At 40.5% G+C, this 19053-nt stretch overlaps 1 protein-coding gene across 2 annotated transcripts; it reads left to right on the top strand.

Moving 5' to 3' along the window:
* On the top strand, window positions 1-8589 carry anxa5b (annexin A5b). 2 transcript variants are annotated; one of them, XM_040023803.1, is made up of 13 exons: window positions 1-121; window positions 839-892; window positions 3720-3804; window positions 4133-4227; window positions 5507-5620; window positions 5756-5846; window positions 6050-6129; window positions 6206-6256; window positions 6875-6968; window positions 7283-7378; window positions 7703-7761; window positions 7976-8098; window positions 8185-8589. In XM_040023803.1, exons 2-13 carry the CDS (start codon window positions 890-892, stop codon window positions 8245-8247), a joined length of 954 nt encoding a protein of 317 aa, XP_039879737.1. In that variant the 5' UTR covers window positions 1-121; window positions 839-889; the 3' UTR covers window positions 8248-8589. The 2 variants fall into 2 exon arrangements, with proteins under 2 accessions (XP_039879737.1, XP_039879738.1); XM_040023804.1 differs by lacking the exons at window positions 1-121; window positions 839-892 and having other exon boundaries at window positions 3696-3804.
* Window positions 8590-19053: the final 10464 nt, after the last annotated feature.

Here is a 19053-nt window from a genome sequence, read left to right as displayed (position 1 = left end):
GGTGTGGCTCACTCACTCACGCGCATAGTTTTAACAAGTGAGCTTCTCCTGTCTACTTCTCCTCCTCACTTCGCTCTCTCCTTCCGTCCTCTGAGCTCCGTTTCACAGCTGCGGTTCATCGGTAAGTTCCTCACCGGTGTTCACTCTCACTTATAGGAGACCTATAGAAAGTTCCGTTGTATCCACCAGGTTGTGCCAAGATAGGTATCCCGGACAAAATCTGTTTCCCCTGCGTCCGGAACATTCGCTGCGAACGGAGAGCAGATCCAATTTATTCCGCCTCCATTACAGCCAACTAGACATGGAAGTAATGATGTTTTAGTTCTGTGAAAAATGAGTGTCGTTCCATTACCGTTCAGTTTGAGGGTTGCTACAGAAAATATATATATTTATATTATTGTTCTTGCGTGGACGGGATTATTTCAACAAACTGAGGACTTTTTGCCTGATAACTATTTGTATCCTCCTGTAACTTTACTGAATAAAGAGCTAACATCTCCAAAATTACAGGAGTAGTTATTCAGTATAAGAAGTGTTTTTGAACTAAAGATCAAGACTATGGGATACTGTTTGTCCGTGATTTGGAGACCCCAGCTTAGTTTGACGCCTTCTGTCGGGGATACTATCTATCTTTGCACATCAGGGGCACAGCCGGACCCCGTCCCCACCTGATGATAAAAGACTTGTAGTCTAGATAGCAGCTGCTGTATATACCGTACAGCAGGGCAGGAAACCTTAGCGGAGATGATTAGGGATGAGTTAATTACACTAGAAAGTTTACCGGAAATAAAGAGTTGTTTCGTCTCCTTGCCTGATAACATTTGTTTCTCTCCAACAGATCTGCACTTTTTTCTTTCGTTGGAAAAACAAACTTAAAAGACTGTCAAAAATGGTGAGTCCTTTCCACTCTGCTCATTTCTCAGATGTCAGCGCAAATAAACACGCAGAACTGAATATAAAACGCTTGCTGATTAATCAGATTTTGCAGAAGTCTCGAGGAATAAAACCGTTATTTATGCAAATGTTTGACTCACTGGCTTTTAGCCGGTAAAGTCCGAGACAACGCCCACTTTATGAAACTTTATATAAGGTTCTCGGTGAGCGTTGTTGTTGTCGGGAGACAGCAGGTTAACCTTTGACTCTTTTACAGTTTGTATTGAACCTTAAACATCGTGAAACAGTAAAAGTTAGATCCGTTTTTATATGCGTGTTTTGGGTGTGCGCGCATGATCGTGAGGCTGGAGAGAAATCTCATTTGGGGAAGTTTGGTGTATGACTCATGTGGGCTCTGCTCCATTCGGGTGGGTCTCCTCTGCGTTTTTCCACCTCTCCCCCTCTTTCTGTGTGTAATGCACACACTTCCACATCTGGTCTGGAGTTTAAAGCCAGCCTCCCCCTCTTAAAGGGGAATTTCTTACTTTTCAGCAGTTGAGTTACTAAAAAAGTGTTGTTGTTTTTTTTAATGTCATCAGCTGTGCTGTTGTTCGTTTCCTGACAGTTTATTCTGAGAGCGTGTTTACTATGAAGGGCTAACAAAACATTTGAATAGGTCTTTCTTAGACAAGCATTTCTACTACGTGTGCATTCAGATCTGATATATGTAATATTATCCCTGTAAACAACAGACCTCTACTATTCTCCCAACACACCTGTTTGCTTTCCTGACGAGCGTGGACTTTATATTGACTCACACACTTGCACACAGTGCTGCTTCTGTAAATACTTAACTACAGCACATAATGTGGATCCCACAACAGATCAACTGTATAATCCTGTTTGCACAAAGAAAATAAAAGGATGTTTCATTTAGTGAGCTTTTTAATTAAAGATGGAATAATAATGATACGTTGCATCTTTATGCAGGATCGGGTATCAGGCTAGAGCTGTAGTCGTGATCACTGGAGCTTAACTCTGTTGACAGCATTTGCACAGGTAACAATAAAATGGTACATAATGGGGGACATCCTTTTGCAAAAGCATTGCTAGGTGGATTGTGTACAGTCTCCATGGCAACAGCAGCCAGTGAAGAAGGATGGTAAGTAATAAGAAGTGCTTTTAAGGAGAGACGCCAGCTGTGATGGCCTGTGGTGTTTACATACATTCCCCCCCACCCTCAGGTCATGCCTGGACCCGCTTAGGGGAATCAGTGCATCACTCGCTACAGACTCCAACCCCTAGCATTCCAGTGTGAGGGACGTGCATTGTGTTACGTTGTTGTTGTCTAAATACCTCCTTGTTCAGCTGTTTGTCCAAGGAGCCACGTTTGGTCACTTTTTGCTTGATTGGATGATTGGATGCGTGTCATTTTGACATTCCTTCGTGCAGAAACAGACAAAATCCTGGTTGTTAACAGCGACTCTTGTGTTCTAGACCTTTGACTTTTTAAAATTTTGAGGGTCAGAATTCCAGAAGAATTCCAGTAGTTTTCCTCTCTACACGTTCCGCTGATTTTTATGAGCGCGGGAGTGTCTGGAATCAGTGCATTGTTGTTACAGAAAGGGTCTGTTTTACTAAAAATCAATGTTAAAGTCAAGCTGTAAATCACTGGGTCATTAATCTGAGTACAAATCAGGAGTAGGTGTACAAAACTATGTGCCTAACAAGGTATACACATCTGACATTGTTCTGTTGTATCGCACAGAGAAATGAATATTTGTGGGATTAAATCCAGTGATTTGAATTTTTTGCAAAGACCCAACGTCCTTGATGATACTGTACACGTTAAGAATGTGCCCATATAATATCAGCAGTACTTGGTGTTAAATACACCGCACTACATTGAGAATGATAACCTTGGATATAAACAGAATACTGTATATACAACTGACAATAACAATATGTGTAATGTAATTATCATAGCTACCACTCTACTGACAAATACTCTGCATGTGTTATTGCAGTTTTCATGGAGGATTTCGTACTTTATCATCTATACATTCACCAACCAGTTTATTAGCTACAGCTGCTTGTTAAAGCAAATATCAGCCAATCATATCAGTGCATGTACGATCCCATAGGTCAAGATGACCTGCTGAAGTTCAAATTGAGCATCAGAATGTGGAAGAAAGGTGATTTTAAAGTGAATTTGAATGTGACGTTGGCTTAGACAACATGAAAGCATGGTCCATCCTGGCTTGTCTCAACAGTTCAGATTGGAGGTGGTGGTGTGAGGATATGGGGAACATATTCAGCAGGATAGCACACCATTAAGCTAATGCACTCTTAGTGAAGAGTTCCTGTTCCTTCAAGACTGTGCGCTACTGCCAAACATGCCAATAAAGTTTAAACTGTGACACTTCAAAAAAAAAAAAAAAAGATGGCACACCATGTCACAGAGCTCAAATCTTCTGAAACCAGTTCCCTTAACATGAGTTCACTGTATTCAAATGGCCTCTGTAGTCACGAGATGTCAAACCAGTAGAGCAAGATAGATGGGAAACCGACAAATGTGCAGCAGCCGTGTGATGCTGTCTGTGAATATAGATCCTCTAAAGAGTGTTTCCACCACCTTGTTGAAACTAAACTAAACTCAATGAAGGCAGTACTAGCAAGGTGTACCAAAGTTGTGTGCATTTACACATATAAAGGTGCAGAAGTTGAGTGTCTCTGTGGAGAGGTAATCGGGTGCAACAGAAAGAAGAATTTTAGTCAAAAAGGCTTTGGCTTTGGAAAAAAAGTGCAAAGAACAACTTTCTCTGTGCACATCTTCCATGTTACAGGCCAACAGAGGAACCGTAAAACCCAGCGCAAATTTCAGCGCGAGTGCGGACGCAGAGGTTCTGCACAAGGCCATGAAAGGCCTGGGTAAGTTGATCATGTTTATTCATACATGCAGTTGGGAGAGCTTGTTTCGGGGAATTTCTTTTCAGTGTAGAAATCCCTGCTGTCTGGGTGGAGCATCGCACAGACAGCAGTGACTCACAACCACGTGAGCAGAGTAACTTGAGATGAGTCACTGTGAGCAAACACATCTGCTGACCTAGACTGCAGGCTGTAATTATGTGGGTTGAATAGATGTAAATATGAATCCACCTAGACAGCGAAGGACCATTGTTATGCAATTTGTGCTGCATGCAGCGTATCCTGTGACATAAAGAGCTTTGCTCATGAACCGTGTTGGTTGTCACTGTAGGGACCGACGAGGATGCCATCTTGCAGCTGGTCACGGCTCGCAGCAACGCCCAGAGGCAGGAGATCAAGGCCAGCTTCAAAACTCTGTATGGCAAGGTCTGAACACCTCTTGGACAGCTGTTACCTCGCTCGAGCACATCTGTCACACCTTCAGTTTAACTGTCCCACTGTTACAGCCGAGCAAATCTGTGGGCCAAAGGCACACTGCCTCGCATTAAGCCACTCCAATCTCACTCAGACTCATCCTGCAGTCTTGGCACTTTATCTATAATTCCAAATCTCTGTAATTCTCTATTACAGAGGTTTGGAATGCTCTAAAATGCAGATGATACTAAACAGAACTGTGCACCAGTAGTAAAAAAAAAAAAAAAAAAAAGTTACAAACTACAAAAAAGCCCCAACTTTCCTATATTTTTATTGTTGAAATATGATTATCTTAAATCGCTAATACCTTCATGTTAATAAATCACAGCTCTGTGTATGTAAATATTTATTTATCCCTCTAATGTTGCTCTGGGTATTTAGTCAGCGGTCTTACTACAATACACAACATCTGTGCCTGCCTGCGATTTCCTCCTACAGGATCAGGAGCAACAAAACCTGGTGCATCTGCGCCCAAGGCTGTTATCTATATCAGATGTTATGATGTAATAGTGTTGCTTAGCAACAATCTACCAACAGGATAAAAATGACCCATTTGTAAAAGTGCAATTTTATCTTCGTGACAAAGACAAAATTTTCAAAATGCATGTGTGACGTCATCGTTTTGCCTAGCAATAGACCAGAAATACTAAACTTGGGGCATGAACTAGTTTAACAAATCTGCCATATTAACTGTAAAGGTGATGATGATGTATCTGACGTGTTTACAACTGGACCCACGCTGCCAAAAACATTGAACAAACAGTCAATGAATTAGTGAAGATTAGTTCCAAAAAAAGAGGTTCACATCTACACCTCTGTTCACCATACAGGTTATACAGTTAGCTGACAGTGCATTAAGACTGCAAAACAATACTTTAATGTGCAATAAACGAAGCTGCTGCTAGCTACTGTCATGTTGGCACAGCTTGACGTAAAAGCTGAAACAACAAGCGTCATTTGGTTTAACATTAGCTTGACGTTAACACAAAGGTTTACTGAACCTTTGAGCAGAGCCAGGCTAGCTGTTCGAGCCCTAATCTGAATCTAAGTGTATTTTGCAATTTTTATTTTTTTATTTTTTTTGGTTAAGTACAATGAGGCTTCAAAGTATTTGACAATACTAGAAAGTTACCCTAGTAAAGTTTTTAAGCCACACAACTGCTTCACACTCTGGGTTTGTGGTGATCCACACCTCGTTAAAGTGCATATTGTGTATCTCCACATCTGTCAGGACCTGATAGATGACCTGAAAGGAGAGCTGGGCGGGAAATTTGAGACGCTGATTGTGGCTCTGATGACTCCACCCATTACTTATGATGTGACATCACTTCGCAATGCAATCAAGGTACGTGTGCCAGTGACAGATATAAACCGATCAGAAGTCTCACGCCATGATCTTCATGTACAGACAGAAATTTTAGCACCGATAGCAGCTGGAAACTCAGGCGGCATCTGTGACATTTCCCACTTTGGCCTGTAGGGGGCAGGGACAGATGAGAAAGTGCTGGTGGAGATCCTTGCCTCCAGAACATCTCAGCAGGTGAAGCAAATCGTCGCTGCCTACAAACAGGGTAACACTTGCACAGACACACACACACAAGTTAGACAATGTTTTTTCACACTGATAATGGTTTCAATATAATTTTAGTGTACTTAAAATGAAGCACATTCAACGTGCTAAGAAGTAAAAGACACCTGTTTTGATTCTTGGAGAAGACACAAATCTTTTTGGGGTCATGTGAGGGCATTGAGTATTGCAGTTTGTTTCCTTCAGAGTATGATGACGACCTGGAGAAAGATATAACGGGTGACACTTCAGGTCACTTCCAGAGACTTCTGGTTATTCTTCTTCAGGTAAATGTAATCCTCTCCTCTCCTCTTTTCTTCTCTCCTCGCCTCTCTTTAATTAAAATGTTCTGTCCCTTCTCAGGCAAACAGGCAGACGGGGATCCAGGCGGAAAGCATCGAGAGTGACACTCAGGTAGGCTTTTTAAATTATTTGATTCCTCATCATCAGTGGCTTTTGTTTTTAGTCTCACGGCATGACCATCACATGCGTTTGGTCAGGTGTTCAGTTAGTCTGTAAAGATGGTTTGACGACCTCTGCTGGACAACATGAGCAAAACTTCCCTTAAAATGTTGTCATGTTTTTGCTTAGAGAAAAGGTCCTGTGAATCTTTACTAGGCTCAGCTCTTTTCCTCTCTGGAGTTTTTACTGCCAAATCTGATCATAGATAGCTTAGTCAAATGTATCTAGGTGTGATTTCTGTTGCAAATCAATTTTGTCACGTGGAAATCACTTCAAAGTGAAGCACAGTGATTTGGATCGGACAACAACATGCTGGGTCTAGTACAAAGACTCAGTATCAGTGCAGCAGGATCTGAGGTATTCAGGCTTGGTAGTCCACAAAAATGGGCATTCTGGACCTGTAAGACTACAAAAGCAGGATAATCTCCTGCAGCGTTTACAGTAAAAATGTGTAGTTTTTTCAAGTTTTCTCCTGTACTCTGCCAGTTCTCCCTGTGATTTAAAAAAAAAAAAAAAAAAAAAAACATGCCTTAAATAATAACATGCTTTTGTGTCATTTTCTGGTTTTAGGCCCTCTTCAAGGCTGGAGAGCAGAAGTTTGGCACTGATGAACAATCTTTTGTTACCATCCTGGGTAACCGGAGTGCAGAACACCTCAGGAAAGGTTTGTGAGTGTGGGGTAAAAACAGTTTGTATGAGTGGGTGAAGACAGAGTGGTCCAGGGTGTGGACAGTGTTTGCACTCTGAAACAAATTACATCTGCAGCCAGTGATGTCAATTATATGTTGGCTAAATGAATATATGACAAGATTCAACAGCTTTGATTTGAAGTTTACTCACCTCCACTTACTGCCACAAGTTCTTATTTGGTCCTACACACTTTCCCTACACACTGTGGGTTGAGCTTTACTGAAACGGGAGATAAGCCGTATAGCTGCACTAATGTCAGGCTCATTCCAAACTTTATTTGCATTCCAGTATTCGACGCTTACATGAAGCTGTCTGGATATGAGATTGAGGAGAGTATCAAGAGAGAAACATCTGGAAACCTGAAGGACCTCCTCCTTGCCGTTGGTATGTGCTCTAGACGACTCCCTGAAGTTATTCTTTTGTCGCTTGCCCCCCAAAAAGGAAGGCTTTATTTCAATCCTGGTAAAAGAACACAACAATAAACTAAAAAAGAAAGCATCAGCAAATGAAAAAATAATATATAGATAGAGAGAGAGAGATCATCAAAGCTTTTTTCCTATTTGGTTCTTGCAAAAACCACATTTCTGTAGCACATTTTAAACTGGGTCATGGCGTCATACTTGGACATTGGTTCAGTTCATCACTCAGTCTTACTACCCATAAGTACACAGTGATGAATTTCCTTTCTGTTGTGTGTTTTTTGTACAGTGAAGTGTGCCAGGAGTGTTCCTGCCTACTTTGCTGAAACCCTGTACTACGCCATGAAGGTAACAGCACAGACAGGTTTGGCAGCTTGAAGTGAGGCTATCTGAGTCGGTGCATGTTTGCCAGTAATGGTTTAACCTGTCAAAATGGGTTTATGACATAATAGAGGCAAAAGGGCTTAATGCTTATCACTATGGAGTTATTCATGTATGTTTTACAGTTGTGCATTGATGTTTGTGAGGTGTTTGGTCACTGCATTTTGTGTTCTCGACTCAGGGTGCAGGCACTGACGATAGCACCCTGATCAGAGTGATGGTGACTCGCAGTGAGGTGGACCTGTTGGACATCAGAGCTCAGTTCAGGAGGCTGTTCGCCTGCTCTCTGCATTCGATGATCAAGGTACACACATAATATTTTTGCCTCCATAGACACCTTGATACTTTTTGCCTTTTCTCCTAAATTGTGCCCGTCTTTGTTTGTTGCAGGGAGACGCCGGCGGTGACTATCGTAAGGCATTACTTGCGCTCTGTGGCGGTGATGATGCATAATCATGGCAATAATCACTAACGGCAACCACACCTGAAGTGCCTTCTCGGCTGTCAGCTCAGTGAAACAACAAGCTAACCACAAGAAACTCAAAGTCTTGGTTCCTCTCAGCAAAGCTGTCTTGTGTTGGAGAGAGAACACATGAGATCTTTTAAAACTATGATTCCAAACAGTGTCTTTGAAAGGTAGCTAACATTTTGTCAACATGAATGGAGCTTTTATCCACTAATATCTTCACTATACAACGAAATATTATGCTGAAGTATCAGACTTCAATTGTCTAGTTTGCACTTTGTATGGGAGAACATATATATATCCAATAATAAATGCTTAATTTGATGAAGTTCAGTGGTGTCTCGTTAATATTGCAGCCAGTATGCTGTTTTTTTTTGTTTTTGTTTTTTACATATGTATTGACCTCTCATGACCACAAGAGGGAGTCAAAGGAGTTTTGTTAGAGATGAGGTGAGCTGCTGAGCTCTGACCCTCTGTAGGCATCTTCTTCAGCTGATAGATGGGGAAGTCACTCACTACTCAGTGTTCATCTTCAACGTCACAGAAGAGCTGCATATTTTTATTCCCCAGGCTGTACTGAAACAGAATTGTAAGTCATGCAAAGCTAAGTAATTAAAATATTAAAATACTTATTTATTTTAAATTGGGCCTTTGTACAGCCGGTTCGTCCTCTCTCATTTACAAAAAAAGACTATTACATATAAGAGGCAAATGTGCATTATAAAGGAGGGATTATTTCAGGTCTTGTTATGATACTCTGTCGTTGTTTTCATGGAAGAGGTTGGCATTTATTGTTGCCACAGAACCCGGCAGCCAATAATGAGGTCCAAACAGCTGGGTGTGGGGTCAGACCACCTCGAGTCACTGGAAGAACAATACCATGGACTCCTCCTACCTGGTTGCCTTGTGTGTCTTTGGGTGTGGGAGACTATGAGCGGGCATGTGAACAGTCAGCTTTTCAGATTTTGTCATGGGCATTTGGTTGAGCGTTGAGCTGTGCTTTGATATTTTTCCCGTCTGACATGCAGCCCCTCCCCCTGCTCCACACACTGACCAAGGCTCTGTGAACTACAAAAGAATCTGATGGGAAGTTTGTTTAAGAAAGAGGATTAGACGCTGGTTAATGTGTCCAGAGAAAGAAGCAAATCAATGAAAGAAAAATGGCTTTGTGACAAACGTTGTGCAGCCTAATTGTGTCTGTGACTGTCTACGCTTCAAGAGGTGAAAGATGGCTCATTTATAATGTAAAATGCTAACAATGTCATACGGTACTGTCTGGTGTAGTTACACTAATGAAAAGCTCATCAACTGGGATAAAGCTGGAATAGGCAGCAAAGGTAACTGGAGAAATGCAATTGTTTCCTCCCTTCAGATGCTTTACTGAAACCTCCCTCAGTTGCTGTTTATTTGTGCATTAGTATTCAGTGTTGTATTTAATAACTGAAAAGCACTGAAGAATATCTCCTTTCTTTGCCTCAAGAAACTCTTGAACTGAGCAGAAGGTATGGACCTGTACATCTCACAAATCATCCCGATACCTTTTTCAGCTGTCACACTATCAAAAAACACTTTGAATGTGTGACCTTTGTGCATACATGTACTGTAATGCACATATATGTATGTATATATATATGTAATATGTATATGTAACAAGACACTTGTACAAAAGGGTTTTGTGTCTTTAGACTCAGATCTGACTGAAGAGGAGATGGGAACACATCAAAGGGGTTTTCTAAAGAAGGTGATGTAATACTTTGAACCAAGGACTCAAAGGCTGCTGCTTTCACAGCTATAGCTTCCTCTATAAGAGGAATAAACAAGACGAGACGTGCCAAGTGTAACCTATACAGGAAGGATAAGGAGATGCACATACCTGAATATGACTCAGATGAGCTGATGATTATTGATAATAATGAGTCTCCCCCCAGGGGCTTCTTCGCCTCATAATTGCTTATAACAATTGCTTATTGTTTGAGATAATCCGTCTTGACAGGGCTCTTCGTGCTGTGAAGAGGCTTTACACAAATACTGTACAACATGAACATGTCAAAGTCAATTCAGGACTACCAGGGGCACCAAATACACAAACAAATCTGTCAAAACTGTCTGACCAGAATTTCATGAATTTTAAAGAAACAAAGAGACTACCATTAATTTTTGTTTGATTTCCTTTCTTTAACAGTGTCTGCAAGTCTCTTTGGCAGAAGCCCAAACTTTCTGTTTAAGGTCGAGAGGGCTCACAAAGTGACACTGGGTTCACAAGAGAAGGACATATTATATTTGAATGCTTTTTTTTTTTTTTTTTTTACGTAATATTAACTGACTAAAGGAAAAATAATTAAATAGATTCAACATCTTTCTTCAACAGAGTTGCAGACTGCACTGATTATATCTTCCCAAAAGTACTATAGCTTACTAGGGTGTACTAGTAAGCTATAGTACTTACTAGTAACCCCCCCCCCCCCCACCCCGATAGACCCTTGCTAGACCCGTCCCTGCACAGTTAGCAGCCGTCAGCTACGTAGAAAAGGATCCCGGTGTAGAAAGTAATATTAAATAAATTCTAACAGCAGCTTATCAAGCTTAAACGTGCTGCTTTAGTTTCCTCTTTCTGGTGCAAAGTGGGCGATAAATAAACAAGAGAGACGGACTAGCAACAGAAAAGCCGATCAGCTGATCATTAATCAGTTTCATGATTTAAGTAGCAGCAGGAGAGGGAGGGAGAGAGAAGAGGCAGTCGCTCCATATATCGGTTGTTAAACGTAACGCTGGAATGCTTTACAAACATTCTGAGATGAACTTACACACTTGCTTTACTTCTCTCTGGGATACCTTTCTCGGAGATGAAATGCCGGGTTGGTAGCAAGGCTCCAAATGCTGAACCAGACCGCCAACAGGTCTTGCACGCCACAGCCGCTCTATCATGTGATGCATACTGCTCCGACGTGCTATGGTTATGAGCCGAGTTACGCCATGTCGCAAGTTTTCTGAGGTGCTTTTGTGATATTTAATGGATTGGATTACATTTTTTATTTCTCTCCGATATCCGACCTAGTAATTTAGGTCAGTATCGGACCGATACGTAATATCGGATCGGTCCATCTCTATCTATTAGGCGTCCATTAATATTCCTGTGTGTGATATTTTTGTAATTCGCAGTAATTTTACAAACACGGCAAAGAAGTCAGTCCTTGAATTTGAGTGGAAGAATCCACTTACAAATGGCTTATAAAGTGAATTGGCTCTGGATACTGGATCAGCTTAAGCAAACATTTAAGGATCTGATCCCTGTATCCTGCTTGTGGATTTTCCTTCTTATCTGCACTCACCCCTGGGTAAAACAAATTAACCCACAAAATGACTAAAAATAGAGGTGGGGAGACATTTTGGTGGTACTATTTCCTACTTCACCCTTAACCTCTGACTGTGTGGTGACACTTGATTGCACTCTTGAGCTGTGATGAAGGATTTGTTCGAACAGTTTGTCTTTGAGCATCTCTTTTATGGCGTCTGAGAGAGAGGACTGATGTGGAAAAGGTGGAAGTCACACTCCAGATAGCTTTTATGTGTCTGTCTGAGGGAGCAAAGAGGTCAGAGGCAACACTCCCTTGTCCAGGGACCACACATATATGCACATGAGTGCACGCATCACACGTCTTTCTCACAGAAATATATATATTTCTGTGAGAACAAGAGTTCGTGACACCGGTTGCTGTCACTGAGAAGATAATTAGAGGCTTCTGCAGGAAACTTCAAGAACAAGCCTCCTGTTTGGATGCCGTGTACAACTGGACCGGTTATGCATTTGAGTCTTTCATGATTTTGTGGAGTGTTAACCTCAGGGCAAGTCATCTGGGTCTCAACTCTGTGTGGTGTAGTTCACAAATCATTTCAACGGCCATACAGAAGTGTGCTCTGATTGTGAGGTGGAAGATGTTTTGTTCAGCACAAATGTCAGATACAAAGTTTAAAATTGTTGGAGGGCTTTAAAACACAAGCTTAAAACACATGTAAGGAGTTTCCATGTTCCCCCTGTCCCTAAGTCTAGTTGGCTGTAGGTGTGAATGTGAGTGTGAAGGGTTATCTGTCTTCTGTGTTAGCCCTGTTGTTAGCCCTGTGAGAGACTAGCAAACTTTACCTACCTCTTGCCCTGCTAGGATAAGGCCCACACCCCAACCTTGGATTGGATAAGCAGAAGAGGATGGATGGATACAATGGATGGATATGTGCGCTGCACAGAGACTGTTTGTGTACATTATCAAATCCACATTGTTTTTATTGCTGTGTGCCCTATGATCATATTAGAAATATCCACTCTCACTGACATCATATGGAGCCAAGAGCAGTAAGAACATTTTTAAAATGTTAAAGCAGTCTGAGCAGTTATTTGTACATGATGAGCAGGGGCGGTCCTAGCCTGTTTGGCGCCCTGGGCGAACACTGCCTCTGACCCCCCGGACACACACACACACACACACACACACACACACACACACACACACATTAAGGATTGTATATTAACATATTTTATTGTGACAATTGTTGTCAAAACCATACTAAATTTGACCTGATAAATCTTTTATAATAGATCATAACATACTTTGTACAGGATCAGTGTGGTATTAAATATTACAAATGGTAGACATATTAAAATACTTCAAAGATTAATTATTTAAAACATATTAAAATACTTGTCTGTATGTAATAAACTAAGTAAATGTACCTTTTCTGCTTACTTTTTTCTTTTCTCTACATTTCAGGGAGAATTAAACTAAAGATTGGTCATTTGTTCTTTAGCTGGTAACAAACCTTTTCACAGCTTGGATCCAGACTCAGATTTGGTGCCTTTCAACATCTGAAGATGTGTTTGAGTCTGAATTATTTAATGAATGGATTTTGACACTCTTGGCATGCCATAGATGTGTAAACTTCAAATATCTGGTCAATTAACAAGACATCACATATTTGCAAAAGTGCTCTAACGTTCTCAGAGATGCCTGTTACCCACCAGCTGACCGCATAGCTGGACTGGCCATTGGGCATACCGGGCATTTGCCCAGTGGGCTGACGGTGATTTTTCATTTTTATGTTTGTTTTTGTAACGGTATAAACAATGAAAGGTGGTGAATTAGCCAATTGGTCATGATCAACTCTGGGCTGGACCAATTACAATATGTATTGAGGTGAAAAGGAACGCGATTAGTCCCGTACTTCAGCTAGAATGAAAAAGACACAAAGCTGGAGTTATTCTGTGTTTTTGCCGCACAACTGCCTGTTCTTCTCTCATTCTCTCCCCCTCCCTCTCCTGTTGCTACTTCAATTGTGAGTCCGATCAATGATCAGCTGATCGGCTTTTCTGCCGCAAGTCCCGTCTCTCTTGTTTGTTTATCGCCCACTTTGCGCCAGAAACAGGAAACCAGCGGATGTTGCGCTAAATAATAGCAGCACGTTTAAGCTTGATCAGCTGTTGTAAGAATTTTTTTAATATGACTTTCTACTATCAGCTGTTTGCTGGAGCCACAGCCGTAAAAGCTGCTGCTCATGATATCAGTTTGGAAACATGAAGTTGATACAAATCATACATATACACCAACAAGACAGTGTACATCACTGTGACAACAGCGTTTGTTTTAGTTCAAAGGCTTTATGGTTTTTCCTATAATACCTGGTGGTGGTTTTGTCAGTTCAGCCTTTTATATTATGTTTAACCCGAGTGACCACCTGGTCAGCTGGTGGGTAACAGGCATCTCCGAAAACGTTAAAGCACTTTTGCAAATATGTGATGTCTTGATAAATCAAGCAGATATTTGAAGTTTACACAGCACCATTCTCGCATGAAAATATCTTAAAAGTTTATTTTGTGACCCAGAAAGAGTAATATTTCAAACTCCGCCACTCTGCGTTCCTCCGCCACTGCCTCATTTGAGTTTTGGACGAAATGGATTCTGGGATATTGCATTTCGTAATTTCGAGCTTATTGGAGACCAGAACAGCCAATCAGATTTTTTTTTCATCCAAGTCTGTGATTGGCTGGTTTTGCGGCACAAATATAACGGTGTACAGAAAGAATTGAGCGCGTGCGGGCAGAAATGTTGAGAGCGCAAGCAACACATTGCGAGCAAGCGCAAATGAAAAAACTGAGCGACAGGGGCTGCTATTGTGTGTGTGTATGGATAATAGCAAACACTGAAATACATTTTCTGCACGCAGGAATGAATTTTGTTCACTCAAATTTAGCTTTTCTTCGCTCAAAATAAATTTCTCCTGAAAATGCAACACTTGCACCTGCAAATCTTTTTTACGTGCGCTCAAATTTTTTTTACGTGTGCTCAGAATAGTGGCACAAAAATAACGGCATAAGAGTCAAAGAACTGGCTACTACAGGTATGATTAAAAAATTTGAAAGCACCGACTTCAACGCGCTGATGCTAAAACAGTGTTGATGTGTCAATGATTTATTAGTGAGGGGCTTCTCATCAAACTGATTCTGATTTGATGCCGTTGCAGCTTTCAAAGCGTTTTCACACAGGCCAGTGCTCTACTGTTTTGATCTTGCAGTATGTGACTTTGATCCGAGGGCATAAATAGAAGTTAAACAAGTAATTGTGAAAGTTCAGAGAAAATGGTTTTTCAAAGTAATCGTAGTGAAACTAAATCATTTGCAATGTCAGTATCCAATGTTAGAACCCATATCCCCATTACTTCAGAGAATATTTTACCTTCTATCAGCAGGTAAAATATCGATTGTCTCTCTGGATTACAGTGGAGCATGATAGAAAATGGGTCCTGTGACTCCAATGTCCAAGCAGCACTTGCTGATATGATTACTGATGTTATACAGTCAGTTAGTGCAAGCATCATAAAAACTTCACTTCTAGCAGTTCAGGACCAATTGACAGATGTATCATCCTAGACACACATTAGCATCGCCGTGGGAAAAATAAGCCCCATATTGGGAGACTCTCTCTCAACCAGCATTGCTGCCGCTCTTAATGTCACCCACGAGGAATGTGAGGAATCTGTGAAACTGACACAAAGGGTTGAGCAGGAGATCTCAAATAAAGTCAACTCGGGTCAGGTTCTAGTCTCAGAAAACCCTGATTCTGTTGATGTCAGCGGAAAAATAACAAACTTTACTCAGCTCCTTTAGTTCAAGTGATGAGAGCCTTGAATCCAAACTCTCTGAGATGGGAACAATTAAAGAAGTAAGTATGGCTCTCATGAGATGGAGTACAGACACAAAACTAAGTAAAGATGACAAGGTCTGTCACATAGAACTGCAACCCATTGTCATGTTCCTGGGTGTGTTGACCCAGCGTTTTAAGTTTTAGTTTATTTGGATGTTGTTTATGTTTAAGTTCATTAGATTAGCGAAGTTCATTTGGTTATTAGACTCCTTGTGTTTTCTTCCCCTGTATTTAAATTTCCCTCACCCTTTGTTTCATGCTGCGTGTCTTATGTTATCGAGTTTGTATTATCATGTCTGTCTCGTGTTTCCTGTTTTATTTTGAAAGAGTCGTGTGTTCTTTGTTCATTGTATTTAGTTTCACTTTCCTTGTCCTGTCATTAGGCTCATGTAAGTCAGCTGTTCCTCCATGTGTTCTCACTTCCCCTAATCACCTCCTGTGTATTTAAGTCCTCTGTTTTCAATGTGTCATTGTCAGGTTGTCTGTTGTCCTTTGTGTCATGTTTCCAGGTTCTGTGCTCTAGGTATTTTTGTGTCCATGTTAGGGTTCATGTTTTGGGTTTCTATGTTATCTTAGCTCTCCCAGTTTAGGGTATTGTTTAGCGTCTCCTCTGCCTTTTGTTTTGTAATGTTTTCACCAGCTTTAATAAACGGCTCGCTTTCTGTTAACATTTAAGTTTTTGTTTCATGGTGTCCGCATTTTGGGTCCTTTTCATAATACATACAGTCTGCCTCTGCCAGACTGCGACACCCATGAAGGGAAAAGAGAGTGATAAATCTGCAGAAGCTGAGGAGAAAGCTGTTAAAGTTAAAGATGATGCGGAAAAAGTGCCAGCTGACATTGTAAATATGATAATTGCTAACATTCAGTATCCTGATGCGGAAGATAATACATTAAGTGAGAAGTGTAGCTCACCCAAACCTGCTTTTAATGGGAACATAATTATCGAAATGGTGAAAGACTTTTTTACATCATGGGCCCTAATTACAAAACCAGATGAAGCAAAACAATACTTCTCCAGGCTTGCCAAAAAGGAATTTGAAAAAATCAGGTGAAGAAAAGCAAAAGGTTTTTCATCTTTCAAAGAGAACAGGCAAACTCCCCTGAGAGAGCTGACGCCAGCGAAAGGTTATACTTAAATCCCACAGGTTCAATCCCAGAAGTTCCCATAAAATCACCAACCTTAGAAACCACAGTTAAAAATGATTCTCCACTCAAATTTAGAACAGTCATGCCAGTTATGAATAAACTGTTTAGTAAATTAACCCACGCAGAACACCTTGATCTGACAAGTAAGGAAATCAAGATGTTTTCAAGGGAGCTGACAGATAAAGCGTACAACCTTGTCCAGTCAACATATCCAGCCCCCACAATGCAAATGGGTAAAGATCTCTCAGAATCTGAGATCTCTAAGACTTCACAGCGCGACTGTAAGGTACCCTCGTCTTCTGACATGCTTGATCTGCTCATAGAAGATTCAGTAGAAAGGTTCTTACAAAAAATGCTTTTCTGGTTGGAGAATGAAACTTTAGCGCAAACTATTACAAATGACAACATTTCTGGTGCCGTGGAAGATGTAGTAAGAGCGCTGACCCCATCGGAGGAAGAAGATATGACTGGATCAGATGCCAGTGAAACAAGCGACAGACTGTCTACATCACAGCCAAGTCCGGTTACTGATCTCACAAATCAAGCAGTCCTCTATGTGAGTGAAGTAGAACTGGAACAGAGTTTCAAAAACAGACAATAAGCAGGCATCTCTCACATTCAACCCACAGAGGGTCAAAGTCAGCTGCCAACCTCTGAAAACCTAGAGGAAGAACTGCCAGAAACGTTAGTGTCACCAGATGCTAAGGAAAACTGAGCTTAAATAAATGATTAGCGGTAATAAAAGCCGAGGGAGGTGAACAGTGATCACTGACTGTTTTAGGAGCTTTTTGAAATTAAATAGAAGAAAATACAAAACAACACAACACAACAAAAGCCATATTAAACGCAGACTACTTTAGGCCCGGAAGTAGGATTCGTCACGTCATCACTTAACGACCGGATAGTGATGTGTCGGTCGCATACAGGCCCATATGACAGAGAATGTGCATCTTCTTTTTGTTTTCATATTTTAATTTATATTTAATTGTGTTGTGGTTTGCAGTGTTTTGTGTTGTTTCACTTGAATTTGTTTAAAAAGAAAAGGCTGAAAATTTAAATAGTTAAAAGTTGAAATGTAAATAGTTGGTTTTCATATTATATGATTTATTTATTACATTTTATGTGGAGTGAATAAATAGAAGTATATTTACGGTGGCCCCTAGAGACAAAGCACGTACAAACTCCGAAGCACGTACAAACTCCAAAACACGTACAAAAGAAGTACGGAAGAACAGAAGTGCTCCAGGATGCTAGGGGCAGTGTTAAGCTTTTGTTACCTTGTGGCTACACAAGCCAGGAAGTACCAACGACCAGATTTGGTGTGTAGTTGTAACAGGTAAATGAACATTTCTTTTTTAATTATATTAATATATATGAATGCTTGTCTATAAATACACAAACAATACACATATGCTTTCAATTGTGTAATTTAAGTGATCTAAGTAGCTCTGTTAAGGAAGTTCAGTTAACGCTAGAAATGTGTTTTGGAGTTTGTACGTGCTTTGGACTTTGTGCATGCTTTGTCTCTAGGGGCCACCGCATATATTTATATATAAACATATATAAATAAAACCACTTTTTTTTTTTACATTAGTAATTCATTTTGTGCTTAATTTTATATTATTGTTAATAATAAATTAATTAAAGCAACAAAACTACCTGAAGAGCCGGTTGGGAGCCGAAAGAGCCGGCTCCAAAGCACTTAAAAACTCCAAAACACGAAAAACTCCAAAACACGTACAAACTCCAAAACATGTAAAAACTCCAAAACACGTACAAACCCCAAAGCACTTAAAAACTCCAAAACACGAAAAAATCCAAAACACGTAAAAACCCCAAAGCACGTACAAACCCCAAAGCACATACAAACTGCGAAGCACTTAAAAACTCCAAACCACGTAAAAACTCCAAAACACGTATATTTGAAAGCACAAGACAAATCACAAACTGTTTTTAATTTAGGTCTTCATTTTTATTTTGTTTATTTTTTAGTTGTTGATTTCATGGCGATATGATGCTATATTGCATATATATTACAGATTCATTTGAATTTCAAATTTTTTAATATAGCATCAAACAGTTTACAGCATCCTGCCATGCGATTGCATTTGTCTCTAACCATGAGCAACCTTCACGTTAACTTTTATAAGTGGAAAAGTGTTAGTCGTCCAGCTTCACTGTTTATGTTATGCTAACATAGCTGTGTCGCTAGCGATCAGTAGCACATCATTATATACCAGCTAGCCCAACTTCAGTAACCCTACAAACGTCACTGCTGTTTAGTTTCCTGTCTTCATTTATGTTGGAAGTGATAGCAGAGCTGTACGTTTGATTTTTTTCAGAAATCTCTCACTCAGAACATGCAATATCATGCTTAGGTAACTAGCGAAACTAGCGAGCTAACTTCCGCTAGCTTCCTGCTAACTTCTAACTCCGTTAAATGTAATACATTTTGTT

Source organism: Simochromis diagramma, unplaced genomic scaffold (assembly GCF_900408965.1).
Source record: "Simochromis diagramma unplaced genomic scaffold, fSimDia1.1 OVJJ01000302.1, whole genome shotgun sequence".
Classification (NCBI taxonomy): domain Eukaryota; kingdom Metazoa; phylum Chordata; class Actinopteri; order Cichliformes; family Cichlidae; genus Simochromis; species Simochromis diagramma.
The sequence above is the reverse complement of the archived record's forward strand: the minus strand, read 5'-3'. Positions and strand labels throughout refer to the sequence as shown.